Below are 21,455 nucleotides of genomic sequence, written 5' to 3' on the forward strand. Positions count from 1 at the left end.
TCAGAAGCAGGCTCCAGGCTCTGAGCTGTCAGCACAGAGCCTCATGCGGGGCTTGAACCCACAAACCGTGAGATCATGACCTGAGCTGAAGTCAGACACTTAACCGACTGAGCCACCCAGGCGCCCCAAGAGGGTACAATTGAATAGTGAGTGTTATGTTATTGAGTGCCTGGGAAGTGCTTGGCTTAGTGCTCTGGCCTATAGTGAGTACTGAGAAAAGGTTAGTTTTGCCAACTCCCTGAGGCTAATATTCTGGAGAGCAATTTTTTTTTTTTTTTACAAATAGTTTATTGTCAAATTAGTTTCCACATAACACTCAGTGCTCATCCCCACAAGTGTCCTCCTCCATGCCCATCCCCCCCTCCCCCCCACATCCATCAGTCCTCAGTTTTTGTCAGCATTCAAGAGTCTCTCATGGTTTGCCTCTGGAGAGCAATTTTGTGCTCTTACAAAACAAACAAACAAACAAACAAAACCAACCCAGAACTTTCTATTGTTTTAAAAGCAGAACAGAAGGCTGACCTTAATGGGTCATAGGCCTGGCTCACACAATGTTGGATGTCCTTACAGGTCCCTTTGCATGGCAACACCCCCCACACTTTAAAAGTATTTCTGCTTTGTATCCTTTCCCAGAGGTGTGGAAAATGCGGGCGTTGAACCAACCTGTCTCAAGTCTCATCCTACCTGTTGAAAGGATTTATCCCACAGCCCTCCAGGCTCAAACAGCATCCTCTTGCTGGCAGAGGGAGCTCTGGGAGACTATGTTTGTCTTGAAGACACACACTGTTCAGAATTCTACAACTTTTTCTCCTTATTATATTCACATTCACATCAACAGCTGGGAAGAAACCAGAATACCAGATGAATGACTCCACCATTTTGCTACCATACTGGTATGTAAAAAAATAACCCTCTGGCTCAGTAAGATTCAACAATGAACGTCTATTGTTATGTTCAGAAGTCTTCAGGTTGGCTGGCTTCTGGCAAAAATCTAAGATGAGTTCTGTTGGATCTTCCTCAAAGCTGGAGATTAGGCCTTGGTCTGCCCCCTTATGGGTCCCCAAGATGTTACTCTCATGACAATGACAAGAGACCCAAGACGGCAAACCCAAGCTCACAGGCATATTTCAAGCTTTTGTTCCTATCAGCTCCCCTAACATACCATTGGCCAAAGCAAGTCTTACAGTCTAACATCAATGGGGTGGACAAATCACAGGCATCTAGTTGAAAACGGCAAGGTCACATGGCAAAATGTGCGGATACACAAAGGGGCAAGGAAAAGAGAACGATGAAGACACCACAAAGAAGCTCTGTCTACTTTCTCATTTGACTGGAGCCCATCTCTAATCCTCCAAATTCCTCTTTGTTGGGAGGGGCACACCTCTCATCTCACCTGTCTTGCCCTCCTAAACCACTTTGGTGGGTAAAATCTATTTGATGAATAATCCATCCAGTAGACAATGGAGAGATTGCAAGGGGAAAGAAAAGAGAGAAAAGAAAAAGAGAGACTAGGAAAGAGAAAAGAACCAGTCTGTTGGGATCCATTGCAAGGATAATTGTGACGGCCAGAAACCCTAGAAGCAGACTCTTGTTGCAGTCTTGTGAGAATGTGACTCGTGCCTTCCGAAAGGCTACTGGCAAGCAGGGCTTCTGGATTAGATAGAAGGGCTATGAAGAGGATGCTCAGGTTTTAGTTTAGGGATGTGTGACCATATGAAACAAGTCAGTCTTTATAGAGTGGCTTCCAAGGACAAGGCAAGTGCCCCCCCCCCCCCCAAGAGCAAGACCTGACTCCTGGATAATCACCAGGTTATCCATGGTAATTATTATAGTGCCTGATATATAGCTGGTGATCAATACGTATTTTTTGAGTTCACTGAACTATTTAATAAGCAAATTTCCCCACTGCATTTTTGCTAATGTTTTGATTTAGTTTATAAACACTGGGCCTGGGAAAGCCATAGGGGTCGAGGACAGTGAGGACAAATGTTTAAGAGAAAAGAATGTTCTCTCATTCTTTCTTTGTTCAACACCCCCAAGAGGTCCTCTTCCCTGTCAATCCCTGTTTATTCCTGTTCACAGGCAAATGATGACCTGCTTTCCATCAATATCGGCTAGTTTGCCTAGTCCAGAATTCCTCGAATAGAATCATGCAGCAGAACATCCAGTTTCTGTCAGTAGGTTTTTAAAGCTTGTATCATTCATCCTTATGGGGCATGCCCAGTCCTTTTCATTGCTGAATAGTATTCCATTGTTTGGGCATACGACCATTTATTTACCTACTAACCTGTTGATTGACATATGCAGCTTCCAGTACGGGCTATTATGAAGGAAGCCATGAACACTGTTAACAAAAGTCTATGTGAGCACGTTTTCATTTCTCTTGGGAAGGTCCTGAGTTTTATGATAAGTAAATGTTTAATTTTTTATAAGAAACTGCTGCAAAATGGCTTTACCATTGTATACTCTCTCCAGCAATGGATGGGAGTTCCAGTTGCTCTGTATCAAACAATGGTATTATCAATCTTAATTTTTACCCATTCTGGTGGGGGTACCCCCCCCCTCCTCTTTTACGAAATGAGAAATGTTTGCTGAATGAGTGAAGGCAAACATTCTTAGACCTATGTCACGGGTCTATTATCCGTGACTATCCGAGACTATTTCCATTGTCTCTCCTCTCTCTCCCTGTGTCTGTCTGTCTGTCTGTCTGTCTCTCTCTTTCACACACACACAAACACACCACGAGGAGAGGAGAGGGAGCCTTCTGTCTCAGGAGAGGAGAGGGAGCTTTCTGTCTCCGTGAGAAACAAAACCATTGTTTCTCTCCGGATGGGCTTTCTTTTCCATAAGCACAACTTAACCGTAGCGCCCCCGCCGCCGCTTCCAAGGCCAGGACGCTGCAAACTCAGGCGCCGCAAGGTTTCCCCAAAGAGCACTCATGCCGAGCCTCTCAACTGCTCTCTTATCTACTAATAAATAATAATTGTCTTTGCAAAGAGCTGGGTTGTGGCCGTCGCTAGAGAGCTCCCGCTAGGGGCTGCCTCCCGGATCCCTCCCGACCGCTCCCTTTCCCCACCCAATTTGGATCGGAAGGCACTCCAGGCTCCCGCCCAAGTGGGTGGAAAGCCCTAGGGGACGCGCGGCTCTCGGGCACCCCGGGCACCCCGGGCACCCCTGCAACCCCGGCATGGGGCATGCTCAGAGGGCGCGCGGGCGGCGCAGGCGTTGGCTGCAGTGGGGCCCGGGAGCCGGGAGGTGCCGCTGCGTCCCCGCTTCCCGGCGCCTGACCCAGCGCGCAAAGTTGGGCTGGAAGCCGCCGGGGGAAGGAGGGACCGAGCCAGCGAGGGTGGCGGGGAAGCTGGGCGGGAGGAGGAGAGAGGAGGGGAAGGAGCGGGGAGGGGGGGCGCGCGGAGCGTGTGTCACTCGCGCTCTCCCTCTGTGTATAGAGGATGTGCTGAATGGTGCGCTTCGAGGCGGCGGCGGCGGAGGAGCAGTACCCAGCGGCGGCTGGCAGCCTCGGCCGCCCTGCTCGGCTTCCCTGTGCCCTCCGAGGCTCCGCAGCCACCGCGGGCGCCCGACCCCGCGTCCCGCCCGGGGCATGGCCGGGCGCCTGGCCCCCGCGCGCCCCGCCTGCTGAGCCGCGCCGGAGGAGGTGCGGAGGCCGGGAGGCCGGGGGAGGCCGGCGGGGGAGCGGAGTCAAGCGCCTCGGGAGCCGAGAAAGAAGCCCGCGCCCAGCGCCGGGTCCCTGCCGCGCTCGCCCGGGCCGCCCCGAGCCCCGATGAGCCCAGATGGCCGGGGCTCAGCCCGGAGTGCACGCTTTGCAACTCAAGCCGGTGTGCGTGTCCGACAGCCTCAAGAAGGGCACCAAATTCGTCAAGTGGGATGATGTAAGTCGGGGGCGGCAGGCTGGGGACGCCGGTGGGGGCGCAGGGCTCCGGGCAGGGCGCGGGGCAGGCGGCGTGGGGGTGGGGCGAGGGGCGCGTTATGCAATGGGCGCACAGGACCGGCCGGGGCGGCCTCGGGGCGCGCAGGGTGGCAGCTGCCGAGGCGGCTGGCCGAGAGCAGCGGCTTCGCGCGCGCTCCTGTGTCTCCCGGTCCAGGATTTGCCAGCCTTGCCGGGTCTGGCAGGCGCCCCCTGAGGGTCTTCAGTCTTGGGGGCCTGCGGAGCAGGAGGGGCAGGGTTTGCCAGGCAACGGTCCTGAGAGTTTGCAAAGTGTGAACTTGGGACCAGCTGGAGAGCGCTGGGGTGTGACCAGGCGCACCCCTCTCCACACGCAGACGCACCCCGTATTACCTCTTTTGCCCCCTTTCAAGAAGGAACAACCCCAAAGAACGAACCTGTTCGGTGACTGCTAACCCTCTTGGCGCTTTTATGGGAGCCCACGCGGCAGAGGAGACAGCGGTCCAGCCGACAGGTGGTCGCTGATGCCAAACTTCAGCGCCTGGCTCCAGAGTGAGGGGCCTTGAGAAGGGCCAGGGAGGACACTCCTGAGGAGGACTAGAAGGCAAAAGTGGGGGACACTGAGGGGTCCAGGAGTGCTCAGCCGGCCTGCGGGCAAATGGGGAGGGCTAGTTGTTGAGAACTGAGCTGGCTGGAGTCTTCAGCTTGAAACAGAACCGGCAAGGCATTCCCCACAATTTATTACATCTTTTGCCAAGTGGGGCAGAGCTTAGCCCAGACCTGGATCTCCAGTGTTTCACAAGAGCCCTGGACCTAGGATTCCAGGTGACCCCCGCGCCCCCACCCGTTATATTCAAACACTGAAATTAATAATCTTGCTGAAAACATGGGACTCTTCAGAGGGAGGACAAGGACATTATCGTATCAATTTATATGTCCTGGGTGTAATTCAAAAGGTTTGACAAGAACAACCCACCGGGATAAAGCTGAGCTGCCAGGATCTAAGGAAATTTAGGTCCAAACGACGAAGTCGTCTCTTAACCAGGAGGAATGATAGGAGAATAAGGTGTTCATCTTGCTGAAAAGATTTTCTACCTAGTAAATTATAGCCTGTTATCCTCCAGGGTATTTTTCTTTAATCTTCTTAAGCCATTTTCCAGTGTCTGAAAAACAATTTAAATATTCCAGGTACCGAATCCAATTACTTAGCTGAGTGAGTCTGTGTCTATATTTTGTCCAATTGGAAGTGCAAACGGAACTCGGGAGTATGAGCCATAGCTTCCTTGAAAGCTAATGGCAATTATTAGATGCTGTAGGCAAAGATAGAAACATACATCCTTTTACTGAAGACTTACACTTTTCTTCTTCTGTCCCAGTGTAATGACCGGATGTTTTTGTAAATGGAATAGAATCTACACAATAAATTCGGACACAGATGAACCGCTTTGTTACAACAACAACAACCAAAGATAATGCAGTTCAGCCACAAATAACCGTCTTGCCCATCTTGAGGTCTCGAAGAGAGAGCTGAGGTGATGAGAGTAAAGGGCAGAAGGGAGAAAGACTTTACAGAATAAAACAGGGTATTCCAGCATAAACTCTGGATTTATTCACAGTGATACTTTTAAACGGTGCTCCAGAATATATTATTTGGAAGGAAATAGCCAACATAGCTTTGAAAATGGAGATCTCCTGTGGAACAAGTTTTGAACATCCCAGTAGATGGTTTTTATTGTGTGTATTTATGGCGTGTGTATTTCCTCCTTACCTGCTCATGCCAGACCCTACACTAGATCCTGGGGTGGTGATGAATGTAGACAGAATCTCTGTTGTTACAGGCCTTACCTGCTAGGTGGAGGAGACAGAAAATTATCAAGAACACCAGTGACTTAGGGGTTAGAAGTGATGCAGTGAGAGTAATGGAGAGGCCACCAGTCAGACACCACCTGAAGAAGGCGAGAAGCAGTCTCCCTGAGCACCACAACAGTGAATTTCTTGGGAAGCCTAACTTCAGTGCAGACACTGAAGGGAGGGCCTGTGGAATCTCAGTTCTTCTATAGGAAGGAACCCAGACTGCACCAAGCGTCGCTTACCTGGAATGTGGTGAACTCTCCTGCGAGTTTCTTGGCTCTCTGTCTCCACGGTGATCCGTGGACTGGGAAGGGGGCAGACTTTCTTAGGTCACCCGTATCTCCTCAAGCATCACCCTTCTGCTCTTCCCAGTTCATATTTGTCCTTCCAAAATCAAGCCAGTTTAGCTGATCTGGCTAATTATATTGCATTCTTCTGATGCTGTGTGCTGAAGACACAGACAACTAGATCTTCAATCTAAAGGCTTGAGTTTACCTGCTGGTTCTCTTGCCAGGCAGTTGTTTAACTTTAGGTTAATCACTTAACCTTTCTGAATCTTTGTTACCTCTTGTGCAAGACTATGAGAACGCCACATTTTTTTTTTTTTTTTACCTGCTTCACCTATGATAGTTGGGAGTAGCCAGTAGGATAAAGCAGTGCTTCTCACACTTGAGCGTGTGTCAGAAACATCTTGGCAACACTTATATTGCTTGGTCTCACCCTCCGTTTCCAATTCAGAAGGTCTGAGGTAGAGCCTGAGAATACATTTCTCGGAGTGTTGCTGTGGCCACTGATCTGGGGAACCACACTTTGAAATCACTGAGATAAGATGTGTGAAGTAACTTAAAAAGTATGGTAGATAGCTACCTTGGTCTTGTCAGCCTGTGGACATGATTGGACGTTTGTGATTTTAATTTGATCTCTCTGTTTGCATGTTGAGAAATTCATCCAACTGGTACTTTTCTATCTAAGAAGCAGAAAGACCTCATTGACAAAATCATGGGCAATCTTTTTAGATCTTACGGCATATTTTACAAAGTGTCTCTGGTGTCTAGGCTGGCTTAACTTGCATTCATACGTGCTGTTTGAATTTCTTATATGCAGTGAAAATTTTTCAACGTTGTCACCTGGTTCTAGTGGGATTAATAGAAGGGGAAGGGAAGAGAGAAGATTTTTGAGAGGCTGACGTGTCTGTCTTTGAGGAGGGGTTGTGTTTTCCCTTTTGGCTTTGACTTTGGGAAATACCCTCTGCCTCCTGCCCCAGGGGGGCATCTCCATCAATTTGTTTAAAGGACAATTAAATGCTGGAAATAAATTTAAAATCTCTCAAATATTGGATCTCACTTAAAAGCTGGTTTTTAAGAAGAAGGATGGGCAAACTCATAAAATAGATTCTCAATAGCCTGTTAGAAAGCATAATAATACATTTGAAATGATGCCTATGGGGCTGTTTAAAATTGAGGAGAGATTATCTCTTGTTGTGAGTGGTTAAAACACCATAATCACTTATCCTGTTTTTCTGACCACCATATGGAATGGAAGATGTCACCTAGAGGGTTAAGTGCCCTGCATAATCTGTTGGCTACCTGCCAACATCCTGGCTGTGGCTGCTTTAAGAATGGTAGTCAAGAGCTTGACATAGGCACTAACCAATCACAACAGACCGTCGTGGGCAATGTAGGTGAGGCAGGGTCCTGGAGCATACCATATTGCACCAGGACCGTTGGCCTTTATTTTGCCTGATCACGAGAAGGGCTGCCAAGTCCCCAGGGTCTGTGGAGCATATAGAATTATTTCAGCGTTTGAATAGCTAGTAATAGCGTGTACAGTCAGAACATCAAGGCCAAACCTTGTCCTCCAGTAGTTGGAGACTGACCTATCGTAGTTATCTGTTTTACCAGTGATATCAAAGGATGCAACTTTATCCTTGCTTTTATTTTCCATTTGTATGTTATCAGCCCCTGCAGTGGAGGTGGGTGTAAAGGACTGTGGACATTGTGGGAGAGTTCTGGTGAGATGGACAGTGCGGGGGGGGGGGTACTTTCTGCATCTGAGGTAGGGAGCTTGGGAGACTATGAGTCTGGGCCCTCTCTCTCTTGGTGTTTGGCTTTGCTCTGTATTGGAAAGTATGTGGAGGAAAAGAGGAAGGATAAAAGCCATAAAGTTGGCTCCCTCACGCCCCTTCCTGGCCCCTGGTTTGTCTCTGTTTAAGCTCCCAGAGCTTTGTCTCTTTGTCTACAACCTCTAGAACATGGAAGGAGTCTCATTTTTTGTTCTTTCTTTTTCTCTACTCTCCCCATCAAGTTCCAATCTCACTGTAAGTTACTTAACACCTCAGTTTCCTAATCTGTAATGTGAGGATGGTAATATTTCCTGCTGCACAGAACAGCTGTTAAGGTTAAGTGATCAAAGGCATATGCATTGTTTTGTATAGTGCCTGACACACAGGAACCCTTAATAAAACACGGTTTTTAAAAATTATTTTTCCCCCAATAGTTAGAGGGTCATGAATTTTTCCATAGTGGCCAGTATATGTTAGATGACTCCTTTATTCTACAAGTGGGAAGATCCGTACCTTCCTTTCATGCCCTTTACTGTGTGCTTCGATTTTAATATTTTATAATTGGAAAAAAAAACAGTTTTTTACCTTTTTAAGAAAAATTCTGGTGTTTCAGAGAAAGTGAATCAATATAAAAAGCAGGAGAACTTTTCTGTTAAGGAAGTCAGGTTACAAAGTATCCAAAAGTTTTATTTCCACTTAAATTAATAAAAAATACCTTATATATATATTCTGCCTGGAAGGAGGAAGCAGTTAAGCAGAACTCTTGTAATGTAGCAAGAATATATATATATATATATATATATATTTAAAATAAATATATATATTTAAAATAAATACATATTTAAAATAAATAAATATATATATTTAAAATAAATATATATAAAACTAATCTTTGCACTTTCTGTCTCAAAAGCATAATCTAGCTCAAAAGTTGTAATTTCAACTGGCTAAGTTGTTTGAGAAGAAGGCTGAGGAAGCTCAAAAGTTTGGATTTGCATTAATGTCCCATGGATTTGAACCAAGTAGCACCCTCTCCCTCTCCACCATTGTCCTGCTCCCAAACAAAACCTCCGCAGTTAAAACAGGTAGTCATCATAAGTAATAACAATATAATAAACATGCTAGTATATTGCACATATATCCCAGCACCCTACACAAAAGCTTGGTTAGAATATTTGCATTATGTAGAATCTGCAGTTATAGTTTCCAAAATGATGGCAGCAGAACGATGGAGGGCACTGACCAGATTAATGAGGGAGTAGAGAGAAATGGCTTTTGAGATGGGCATACAACAGCACTCACTCTGGAAAGGTTAAGGGAAATAGAGAAGAAACAGCTCTGGCCGGTAGGTGGTGGATCCGGATGGGGCCCCCACAGAGGGAGAGGCAGCTTTTAGACTGAAAAGCTGGCAGGTGCTCTCTAAAAGGCCACATATGTATCCCAGAATATGTCCATTTTTAATGTCCAAAGAGCGTTTGTGAATTTCTCACTGACACTAATTACTCTAAACCTAAAAGTATTAACTTTCCCAAATCTAGCCCAATAAATCTACTTTAAGCTTTTTATCAGAGTGTAACATGCATACCATAAAACAGAAAAATCTTCGGTCTGGCTGGATCTATTTTCACAAAATAAACACTACCCAGTACGCAGCACCGGATCAAGAACAGCACTGTCCTCTCCAGGTGGTACCTTCTAGTCCCTACACCTCCTCCCAGGGGTAACAATCAGCCTGGTTGGTTTTTGCCTGTTTTTGATCTAAAAAACGATTTTTTAATTTTCAGTGAAAACAAAACAAACCCTCTTCAGCCTTAAGCATTTTTTTTTTTATTACTGCGGAATGAACCCTCTTGAATAATAACAACAAAAATGACTTACCTTCTGTTTAGATGGCACTTGAGTAGGTCCTTATCTGTCCTAAGGTGAAGTCTGGGAAGTGGAGCAGGTGTAAATGCCCCAAAGGAGGAAACGGTTAAACAAAACTCTGGTAATTTAGCAAGGAAATGCAACGCCTACAGGCTGTTATTGGCATAGGAAAGCAGACCATGGAGTACTGTTTGTGGAATCTATCCTTCTCTTCTAGATTTTTTTCTCTTATCTTGCCTGACTTTGATATTCCTACCTGTAGTGCATTAGGATAATTTGCTCTGGCTATTAGCATATCTCGAATACTTCCCTTGAAAGTTCAGCCTATCAATAAATAGCTTCAAATTATATTTACCTGCAATGGTGTTTAAATGGGACAGGAACATTTTCCTTTTTTATGTCGAACTTGGTGACCTGTGGTTAAACATTTCTCTATCAGGATTGTTTCTTGTTATCATGAACAAGAAGTGCCAGCAAAATGGAATAGGATTGATTGCAAGTTGTTGACTAATGCTATAGGTCTCACCTAAATAACACATCCTTGATGACTGAAAATGTTGCTTTTCTTGTTACCCAAGCTAATATTAGGTTCATGCAGCCTTTTCAGATCATGTCATAAATTCCATCTGCTCACATTTCATAATGCTTCCCTTTCTCCGTCTGTGCAATGTCTGATGCCCCACTCTAAGCCATGTGTCCCTGTGCATCAGCAGGAAAAGGAACTGGAGGTATATTTCTTTTTTAAGGTTTTTATTATTTTAGAGAGAGAGAGAGAAAGAGCTGGGGAGAAAGGCAGAGGGTGAGAGAGAGAATCCTAAGCAGACTCCAGGCTCAGTGCGGAGGTCAGGGTTCACGACCTGAGCTGAAATCGAGTCAGACACTCCACCTATTGAGCCACTCAGGTGCCCCTGGAGACATGTTTCTAAGATCAGTTACATATGAGTTCCTAAGGACGCCATCAATTTCTGTAAAAAACTAACTGAAATATCACGAAAAGAACACTAGATTCTTTACGAGTTCTTCTGATACCCCTCTGATCTGATGCTTGATTTTATTATCTTCTTCACATATTAATTTCAACTTTGGAAAATCTTAACTTTAATTTCTTTTCTGAACAAATACTTGGGTATGTCTTCACTGATGTTCACTAAATCTGTACATTTGTCAAGAAAGTAGATTATTGTAAATGGAGAAACAGACTATTATATAAAATAAGAAGACGCTTAGTATTAAAACATAAAAAAGCATCCTATATCTGCTTTTTCAGTTCATGTTATTTGCTTCATATTTTGTTTCTTTTATTGCATTAAAGTTTTTTGAGCAAGTTCAGGGAAAATGGATTAGTTTGCAAAGAGAAATACCTTTATCTGAATAAGTCATGGTGGATATCAATCTATAACATTGATATTTAAAAATTAAGAGATTTTTTTTTCCTGTTAAAAATCAAATTTCCTTTAACACTTGTTTATAAATTAAGGGAAAGTTAATTTGATTCATTTTATAGAAGAGGCCATATTGACTCAAAAAAGAGATGGAAGACCACAGAACAAGTCAGTGAGTGGGCTCATAGACTAAAATAAATAAATAAATAAATAAATAAATAAATAAATAAAGATGCTAACCATGATGCATTCTCAGGTGATCTGTCTCAGATGTGGTTCAGTCTCACTTAGCATCAATTTTCACATCCTCTTAGTGGATTTTTTAAAAATGCAGAATCTGGAAATCCAAAGCTACATTTACTGTGTGGAAACGTCTAATATTCTGCCTGTAGTTTAAGTTCCAGCAGTATGAGGAGCACTCATATGAGATTTGGAGGGCAGAGATGTGAAAGAGACCACCTTTCTGCATTCTTGGGGTTGTTTCCATAGATATGTGAGCTGTTGAAGGAAGAAGCATTACCTTCTGTACCTGTTCTTCAGTGGCTGATGTCCAGGGCCTTGGCTATAATGAGATGCTTGCTGTTCTCAGATTACTTGTCCTTTGCCTTCAGCTAAGCTGTTAGGTTTTTGATTCCAGGAGTTCCTTCCTGATTCTTACCTTTCTGAAAGTGCTGACGTCAATAGGTCTTCTCAAGGGTCAGTGCTGTGGTGTTCTGGGGTCACTTGTGGAGGTCCAGCCTGAAGCCCACTTCACCAATCCTTGTAATTCTGTCAAATTACCTGTTAATAAATCCTTTTATATTCAAAATTTCCAGAGAGGTTTCTGTTTCCTTCACTAACCCCTACCTGATTTGTCTTTTATGGTTCGAGGATTTCATGATTTTTAGTCCTTATGTGCATAAATATCTATATCCCATGTAGTTTGCTCCTTCAATATTATATTTGAATAAAATGGAGTTTTGCTATCATGCTGCCTTTGGAGTTCAATATCAAGAGTGAGTCCTTCTCAATGTGAGTGGGACAAGCGAAATGTATATTGTCAATACAGAACTGATGCTCTTACAGGGCCAATTAAGGTTGAGTGTGTACTAAATTGCAGTTCAATATTGGTTGAAAATTGATGCTTAATGTATTTGCATCCCATCTTCTGAATGTTACCAGTGGCTTCTGTTTTCTAAAAAAAAGATGCTCACATAAGTACCCAGGTATTGTTGTGAATATATTCCTTAAAGAAATTCAGATGTGTTGGAAGTGACAGATCAAGACTGATAGTTGTGAAAACATTATCTTTATTATGGTAATGATTCACAATGACTTCCTTCCTTCCCCACTCTTCATTTAATTACTGGGGCCACCTACACTCTCCCACCTTCCCTCTGGTCCCTGGGGAAGCACACCTTCTCTGTGTTCTGGAGTCCATGTTGCCCAGTTTCTCTGGATGCTGACTTTATTATTAGTTCCCCTTTGATAATATCTGTGAACATTTTCCCTCTGCCAAAGCTCCTTTAAGAACATATCAATATATGCCTTTAAGTCACAGAAATTCCAACGTAGACTCCGGCACAATGTTCTCCAGACTTCCACATGTAGTTTTCATCCCCTCTGATTTCTCTTCTCTCGTCACAACAAAATCCCCCAAAGTCTTTTTTCTGCCTTTACCACTGCTTTGAAATTTCTCTTGTCAAGGCTAATACTGGCAACTTTCGAGGTGTCAACCCCCAACTGATACTTTTCAGGATTTACCTTGCTTCTTTTCCATCTGCCCGTTCAGTATTCATAATGAACATAAGTATTGATGCCTCTTATAAGCTAGACATCTTGACATCTTGTCAGTGTTACAGAGTTCTGATGATAAATGGTTTGGTTCCTGCCCTCATGGACTTTGTATTTTATTAGGGGAGAGGGATGCTAATGAAATAGAAGTATAATTATTTCATTAGAATGGTGGTCAGTGCTATAGAAAAAGGTACAGAAGTACATGTGAGCATAAGAAATGTGGACGGTTTCCCTGAAGGCATTCTATTTATGGAAAGCCCTGGGTTATACGTAGGACTTAGGCCAACAAGAGGAGGGTGGTGTGTGTCAGGCCAAGGGAACAGCACATGGGGCATTCCAAGGATCAAAGGATGTCCTCTGAAGGACATAGCAAAATAAGCAGGTTGGGAGCTTGTCGCTCAGGTAATGCTGGCAGGATGGCCTGCTTAGGCCATGGCAAGATTTTATCATAAAGTCAATGGGAAGACATTAAAGCTGTGTTTTTCAACTCAATGCTATTGACATTTGAGGCTAGGTAATTCTTTCCTGTAGGGGGCTAGCCTGTGCTTTGTAGGATGTTTTCCACTATTCCTGGCCTTTACCCACTAGATGTCAGTAGCAAAAGCCCCAGGGTGACAAACAAAATTATCTCTGGACATTGCAAAATGGCCCTAGTCCTGAACCACTGATACACATTCAAACCACTGATTTCAATCCTAGCCGATTTAAAAAAGTATCAAATTGCTGCATGTGCTAGGGCACGTGCACGTGCGTGCACACGCGCCACATGCATAGGTGGCCAGTAAGCATATGAGAAGATGTTCAACATCATTAGTCATTAGTCATAGGGAAATGCAAATTGAAACCATGGTGAGTTGCCACTTTATACCCACCAGAGCTATATCTTACTAAAATGGTCAGTTTCTTTATCTGGTGTCCCCACTAAGCAGTGAGCACCTTGGATGACTGGGAATCTGGGCTCTTGTTCGAAGCTGTACTACAGTGTCTTAAGTTCACTTGTGTGATATTTGAAGAAATATGCTTCCAACCTTACCCTGTATTGTGTTAAGAGACATTTTTATACCTATCAGTGAAATGCAAATACTGAAATGGTGCTTCTCTCTATTGTTTTGCATCTTCTTTTCTGGACCCTGTTACCTCCTTTGCTTTCCTTTATTTGGGGGAAATTTTACACTGGATAGACCCCTAGAAGAAAATTCTCATCAATGCTGGCACATGTACATGTTTTACCTCCCTGATCCTAAGTCAGCACCGTAGCATTTCTATTGTTTTATTTTTATTTGTTGTTTGCATAGTTAGGGCTGCGTTGGCTGATGTTTGATGGGATCACATCTGCTTTTCTGTGACCCTTAGAATTCTTTTTCCCTTACACAACTGTTTCACCTACAATGTATATTATTTGCCGTCATTGGCTCTACTTTTTCCTGATGCAGGTCTTGGGCACACTCTGTGGAACATAGACCTTGTCATTTTCCTTGTTGACTCTGTCATATTGATTAATTTAGAAATCCATGCCTTTATTCATATGTGTTCTCTCATAACAGCATAAAAACATAGAATTGCCGTGGAGCAAGAATTGTGGCCAATGTTGGCCAATAGACTTTCTTTCTGCTAATGGTAATAAGGAATATGCTGTGGGTCTGTGGACTGGTCCTTGACATTTGCCTTAAGGTTTAAGGTTATTCTTTGCACTGGCCTTCTTGGTCTGCCATGACAAAGTACAACAGAAGGGGGCCTTAAACAACAGAAATGTATATTTTCACAATTTGGAGGCTACAACTCTAAGATCAAGATGTTGACAGAACTGGTCCCTTCCTTGGGGCCCATGTAGAAAGTATCTGTTCGGTCCTATGTTCTGGATGGTGGATGGCCGTCTTCTCCTGTGTTTCTACATCATCTTCTCTCTGTACATGTCTGTGTACAAATTTCCTCTTTCTATAAGGACACCAGTCTTATTGGACTAGGGCCACCCTTGTGAACTCCTTTTAATGTAATCACCTCTGTACACACTGTCTCCAAATGAAGTGACAGTTATTTTCAGGTGCTTGGGTTAGGACTTCAACATATTCGTTTCTTGTGGGGGGCACAATTCAGCCCACAATGAACCTCAACCTGGCAAAGTATGTAGTGTCAGAGGGTGGCCACATAATGGCTCTATGCAGATATTTGAAGAATTAACATTAAAACTGGATGGTTGCTGCATATATGGAAAAAACACAAAACTTATAAATGGAATTATCTGACCAAATGTGCTTTGCTTTGTGAAAAACGTTTTCCCTATTAACAAGAAACGTTTTTTCCTCCATAAAGATTTAGAGCTGTACTACCCCGTAGAAATATAATTTAAGCCATTTAGGAAATTTATGATTTTCTAATAGCCATAGTGAAACAAGTAAAAGAAACAGGTGGAATTAATGCTAACAGTATAGTTTATTTAACCCAATATATTGTTTTCATTATATAATCAATATTAAAAATTATTAATGAACTATTTTATATTCTTGTTTTCATTCCTTGTCTTTGGAATTGTACAGTACATCTCCATTGAACTAGCCACAGTATTCTTAGTTAGAAGCAATATACTTACAAGACACAGGTTTGTGTACATTTTAAGCTCGCTGGTGCCTTTACATCATTGTGTTCCTTACCCGAAGCCTCACCGTGTGTAGGCCTATGTCATTGGGTCTCAAAGTGTGGTCCCCAGGCCAGCAGCAGCAGCAGCACTAAGGTCTTATTAGAAATGCACATTTACAGACTCCAGCCCAGATCTATCAAATGAGAAACTCTGGGGAAGTGTTCCAACAATCTGTGTCATTTAGTAATATCTGGTGCACCCAAAAGTTTGAAAACCACCATCTGAAATGGAATATGTGTCTTATGGATGTTGATGGAGAGAAATAAGTAGACAGTCTAAGAGTTGTCTCCATTTTTCTGCAGTAAAATGCTGCAAGAGTTACAATCCATCTGCAGTTCCCTTGAAAATGAAGGATGACCATATTTTTCAAACTTCAAAGGAGAGCATATGTTCTGACAATTAAGAGTACTTGTGATCTGGGTTGAGTGGCTACTTTGGTATGGGGAGAATATAGACACTTTCAGCTATGTGGGAGGTGGGAAAAAAGCAGGTGGAATTGAAAATGGATATTCGTGTATTTCTGGGTCAAATCCTGCCTTGGATGGCAAGAATGCCAAGTTCCAGCTGATCTTGGAATGTTAGGAGTGATTATGGAGGAAGCAGGCAGGTAGCAGAGATAAATGATCATTTAACAGAGGAACTGTGGCCGGAAGAGTGACGTCAAGAAAATATTTAACAAAGGAGCTTTAATTTTGAAGGAGAAGAAGGAATAAGCTAGAAATCGCAGTATCAGAAGCAAATGAGGCAGCCTAGTACAGTGTTCTAAAATATAAATTTGAGCAGATTTACCCTGCTGACTTTAAATATTTGATTGTCTACAACCCTTGCAGTGAATTGTCAGAAAGATTTCAATTAGAATCTTGTCAGATGCTCTTGTCAGACACTCTGATAAGAAAAGGAACTGATCTGAGGATGATATGTTAAATCTACAGGCTAATTCCAGACTCACCGGAAGTGGGGGGGGTATGCTGTGTGCAGGCTGTCAAAAAGTTTCATTTTGCCTGACTCTAGAGGATGATGGGCATTGAGACAGCACTTAGAAAATACTGTTGTGATTTATTGCAAATATTGTTCTGAATGTTTATGCATATAATCTCATAGGTGAAGCTTAAACTATTTTAAAAATTGTTCTTTCATTATTGTATTAAATTGGTTTTCAAAAAAATTTTTTTTACATTTAAAAGTAATTTTGAAAATTTGAAGTTCCAGCCGAAGTTCTGTGCTTCACCATCTTTGTAAAAGATATTTTTCAAACTGCATGTTAAGAAAAAATCTTAAAAAGGTCGCCTGGGTGGCTCATTTGGTTAAGCTTCTGACTTCGGCTCAGGTCATCATCTTGCAGTTCGTAAGTCTGAGCCGGGCTCTGTGCTGACAGCACCGAGCCTGGAGCCTGCTTCAGGTTCTGTGTCTTCCTCTCACTCAGCCCCTTCCCCACTCGCATTCTGTTTCTCTGTCTCAAAAATAAATAAACATTAAAACATTTTTAAAAAAAGAACAAACATTAAAAATTTCAGGATAAAACAGAAGGGCAGGACCTTAAAAACTTAAACACAGAACTATTGTATGATCATTCTGGGTATGAAACCGTTGAATTTGTGAATCTGTGTTCATAGCAGCATTATTTGCAATAGTGAAAAGGTGGGAAAAACTCAAGTGTCCACTGACAGATGGGTGAATGAATAAAAATGTGATGTATGCATACAATGGAATATTAGCCTTACAAAGGAAGGGAATTCTGACATCTGCTACAACATGGATGAAACTTTAAATATATTATGTCAGTCACAAAATAAACCGGTGATAAAATGATAATAAATATTGTATGATTCTATTTATGTGAGGCATCAAGAGTAGTCAGATTCATAGAGACAGAAAGTAGGTAGTGACTGCAGGGGCTTGGGGAAGCGGGAATGCGGAGTTAGTGTTTAATGAGTGTGGAATTTCAGTTGGGAAGATGAAAAAGTTCTGGAAATGGATGGTGGTAATGGCTGCACAGCTGTGTGAATATACTTAATGCCACTGAACTTTATAACTTAAAAAATGGGAAGTTTTATGTTAGAGGTATAATAAAACCATAATAAAAAAATGCCATGATAAACTTTCATTTGCTATTTTAATAAATCAGTTTTTAAGCATAATCCACTAATACTAAAAAGTGTTTTGATGAGCCAAGCATTTGGTCCAAGTACTTTACCCAAATTATCCTATTTAATTCACACAGACACCCTCTGAAGTAGGTATTATTATGGTCTCTCTTTTTTTTTTAGTTGTAGCTGTGTAAGATGAGGTACCCAGGGTGGGGGTGGGGGCAGGTACAGGCATCCCTAAGGGAATGGCCTTCAGAACCCAGCTTTCTTTTTTTTTTTTTTTTTTAAAATTTTTTTAAATGTTTTTTATTTATTTCTAGGAGAGAGAGAGAGAGACAGCGTGAGCAGGGGAAGGTCAGAGAGAGAGGGAGTCACAGACTCTGAAACAGGCTCCAGGCTCTGAGCTGGCAGTCAGCACAGAGCCCGACGCGGGGCTCGAACCCACGAACCGCGAGATCATGACCCAAGCGAAAGCCGGACGCTTAACCGACTAAGCCACCCAGGCGCCCCAGAACCCAGCTTTCTAATAAGACTTATCTTATTACTAAAACTAAACTAAAAACATTGATCTACTCTTCCCATCAGGAAAACAAAATTATTTCTGCAATTTCTAATTTTAATTATAAGTCTCTTTGATCAGATAGAGGATATGCCATACCTTAGTTATAATGTGTATGAATAAGTTGAAATAAACAGGTAATTTATGTCTCCCTTAAAAAATGTAATTCCTGCAAAGGCCTAAGTATTTGAGTATAAAAATCCATATCCAGTGACATGTGTTTTCTTGTGCAGATGGTATGCCTTTCTGAAAATTGCCAAAAGAAAAGAACACATATTTTAGAAATGTTTAATATTATAATTACAGTGCATGCCGTTTTTGCTTTAAAATGTGCATGCTTCAAACTCCAAAGACTATTTGTCTATGATGTTTTATTTCATCTTATGAAATTAAATTTGCAATAATTTTGTGTATATTTTTCTGAAAATGGCCTTATTTACTGTTACCTTGGAAACAGCAATGCCCAAATAATATGTTTTCTCTCTTTAGTAATAATTTTATAGAACAAATGTAATTTAAAATATTACCTTCAAGCATGGATTTTAATTAATTTTAATCATATAAAATATGTAATGATGTTTAATAATAAAATTATTTGGAAAATTAGAGTTTTAATAGGAAACATGTCAATTTGTCTTAATAAATAAATCACTGGGCTTTCCTTTTATAAGTAATGCACAGATATTCTAATTATTAGTAAAGAAGCTTAGTTATGTAATGAAAATGCTGTGAAGTGAGGATGCCATGTCTATTTTTTTGAGACTTTTACTAATAATAGATGACCCTTGAGAAACTCTTAACAACTCTTGTTAAATAACTCCTGGGTAGGACTTTCTGTAATGATAAATGTTGATATTTGTGTTTTTTCTTATATTTCTAGGACTCTACTATTGTCACTCCAATTATTTTGAGGACTGACCCTCAGGGATTTTTCTTTTACTGGACAGATCAAAATAAGGTAAAAAGTGAAATATGTCTTTCTTACGTTTTCCAGTTGGTTGCCACTTTGCAAAGTACTTAAGTTACCTACACAAGTGTATCCATTTCGGGAATGGCCCTTTGTAATTTATTTAAAGGTTCTACTTAGAAATGTCTTAGGGTTTTCCAAGGACTCTAGCCCCAAGTGTTAGATATGCTGAATCCTAGAACAATTGGCATTTTGTCAGGACAAGAATGTGGGAATGTGAATTACATTTGTTGTAGAAGAAACTTAGCCAGTATTAGTGACTTAAGTACCCCTCCAGCTCTACTCATAAAGAATAAAGAAAAATGATGAGAAAGCAACTTTTGACCCTCATGACTCTAAGTTTGGCTTTCCTTTTCTCTTCCTTCTCTTTGCTGCATATTAAGGGTTCACCTGGCCTCTGTGGGAATTTGGTCTTGATCATTTGCTCACATTAGAAAATTAAGAATAAAATTCCAAAATTTTTTTTTCATATTAGCTTTTTATCTACCATATTGTGAGTTTAGGATCTCATTTATTATGATGCCAATTGAGATAATTCCTTATTGAATTATTAAAAAGAATGTCTGCAGATCAGAAGATTTATTTGGGGTTTAATGGGCAGAAAAAATATTCATAGAAAGCAGTTATTATTTCAGGAAATAGTGGTTCTGCACTTGAACCTGTGAGGACGCAGAACACAGAATATTGTGACCCCGAAAGCTCTGTTATTTGGAGACATGGGTAAGCTTTATTGAGAGTGCTAAATACATATCAAAACCAACAAAATACCTGGTACCACATTGTGAAGAGCTGTTAGTCTTTTCATATTCTTGAGTTAGGTTCCTGTTGCCAAAGTTACAGGAATTTGTCGGCCTTTCCTTCTGCCTTTGGAGCAACCACGACTTCACCTGTGAGCAGTGGTCTGGAACTGGCCATGTGAAATGGCATATTTGGGGTCAGGTTGGGGCTTGGGGGACGCTCTTAGGGTGCTGGATGGTATTATCTGGCTCCCAGGGCCAGTCCTGAATGTGCCTGTTAACACTCATCTAAAAGGAGAATTTTAGCCTGGTAGCCCTCGAATTACTTTTTGCATATGGGTTCCCTGGAATCATCTCTGGCCATAGATCCAGGGCTAAACCATAGACTCTAAGCTAATGTCAAAAAAATGTATTTCATTTGTAAGATTTCCTATTTAATGTTCATGTTTATTACTGGGTGTGTTAATCACTTTTGGTTTGACATTCTGTTTGGTTTCCTGCTGTTATGTATAAAACAATGGCTTGAAAGAGTTTTTTTTTTTTCCTCCTAAAAGCTATTTTTAGGACTGTTGCAGCTATATTCATGAAAGATATATTTATAATGCCTAGGGCATTTTTAAAGGTTGGGTATTTGTACAAGGGACTTAACTGTCAGTTTGATTTTTCAGCTTGTAAATCAAGCTTCTATAAAAGCAACAGAAGGTATTTTGGGGTTTTTTAATAATTCATGGCAACTCAGTTAAACTCCCTTCTAAGACCAATCATAAATATTTCTTTGCTTAAGAAAAAGAAAGGGTTTAGGACAGAAGGTACTTTGATGCATCTCTATTGTTTTGAGAACCCAGGATTTTGACTTATTCCTATTTTCAGATGTAGGAAAATTTATTTCAGTTTTTTACAACAACCATTTTCTCTTGTTTGTAATGCTGTTTATGACCAATTGAAACAGATAATGTGACAGCAATTCCTTTTATCTCTTTATTACTGTTCCTCTCATGGATATGAATCTTAAAGTTCTACCTAAGAAGATAGTAAATTTCATTTTTCACTTTTTAAATACCAAAGTCATCTCTCCGTCATAGATCAGACTTACGAGGTTTATTTTTTAGTCAATGATCATGTATCAGTATACAAAAGATGAGAGGATTTAAGAAAAAAAATTAAACTTTCCTTGCTTCCAAGTTTGTCATTTTCCTCTGGCTTTATGCCCGGTATTGGAGCCAGAAGGAGTGATACATCCACTTCTAGGAGATGGACGGGTGTAAGTGATATATTAGAGGAAATATATGCTAGAAGATGGTGCTTTCAAATGAGGGATGGCAAGCCAAGCTTTTAGGCCCCGCTTTTGCATAAGATCATTTGATGCTACCTGGTTGAGTGGTGCAATCATGATGTTACTTAGAGGCCCACTTTCTTTAAAATATTTTTTCTAACAGTGACTCTTGGTGATGTGAATCTATCACATGTATTACAGAGATGTCTCAGAGAAAAAATACTTGTACATTTATTCATTGATTTTACACACTGTGTTTTCCATTGGCTTGGAAGCTTGCATTGGTGTTTATTATAATATACCTCTCTTCTCCCTTTGGGCCTCTCCTTACCTAATTTCTCCTTTGTCCACGAAGCCTC

The 21,455-nt window shown here is 41.6% G+C and overlaps 1 protein-coding gene across 1 annotated transcript in view; it reads left to right on the forward strand.

Annotated features, from left to right (window-relative positions):
• Positions 1-3,788: 3,788 nt before the first annotated feature.
• PLCB1 (phospholipase C beta 1) overlaps positions 3,789-21,455 on the forward strand; it is a 679,751-nt gene continuing 662,084 nt past the window's right edge. The window contains exons 1-2 of the mRNA XM_039224551.1: positions 3,789-3,887; positions 19,000-19,077. Of these exons, the coding sequence (XP_039080482.1) occupies positions 3,789-3,887; positions 19,000-19,077 (177 nt within the window). The remainder of the gene's footprint in view (positions 3,888-18,999; positions 19,078-21,455) is intronic.

Source organism: Hyaena hyaena, unplaced genomic scaffold (genome assembly GCF_003009895.1).
Source record: "Hyaena hyaena isolate Hyena2069 unplaced genomic scaffold, ASM300989v1 scaffold_16, whole genome shotgun sequence".
Classification (NCBI taxonomy): domain Eukaryota; kingdom Metazoa; phylum Chordata; class Mammalia; order Carnivora; family Hyaenidae; genus Hyaena; species Hyaena hyaena.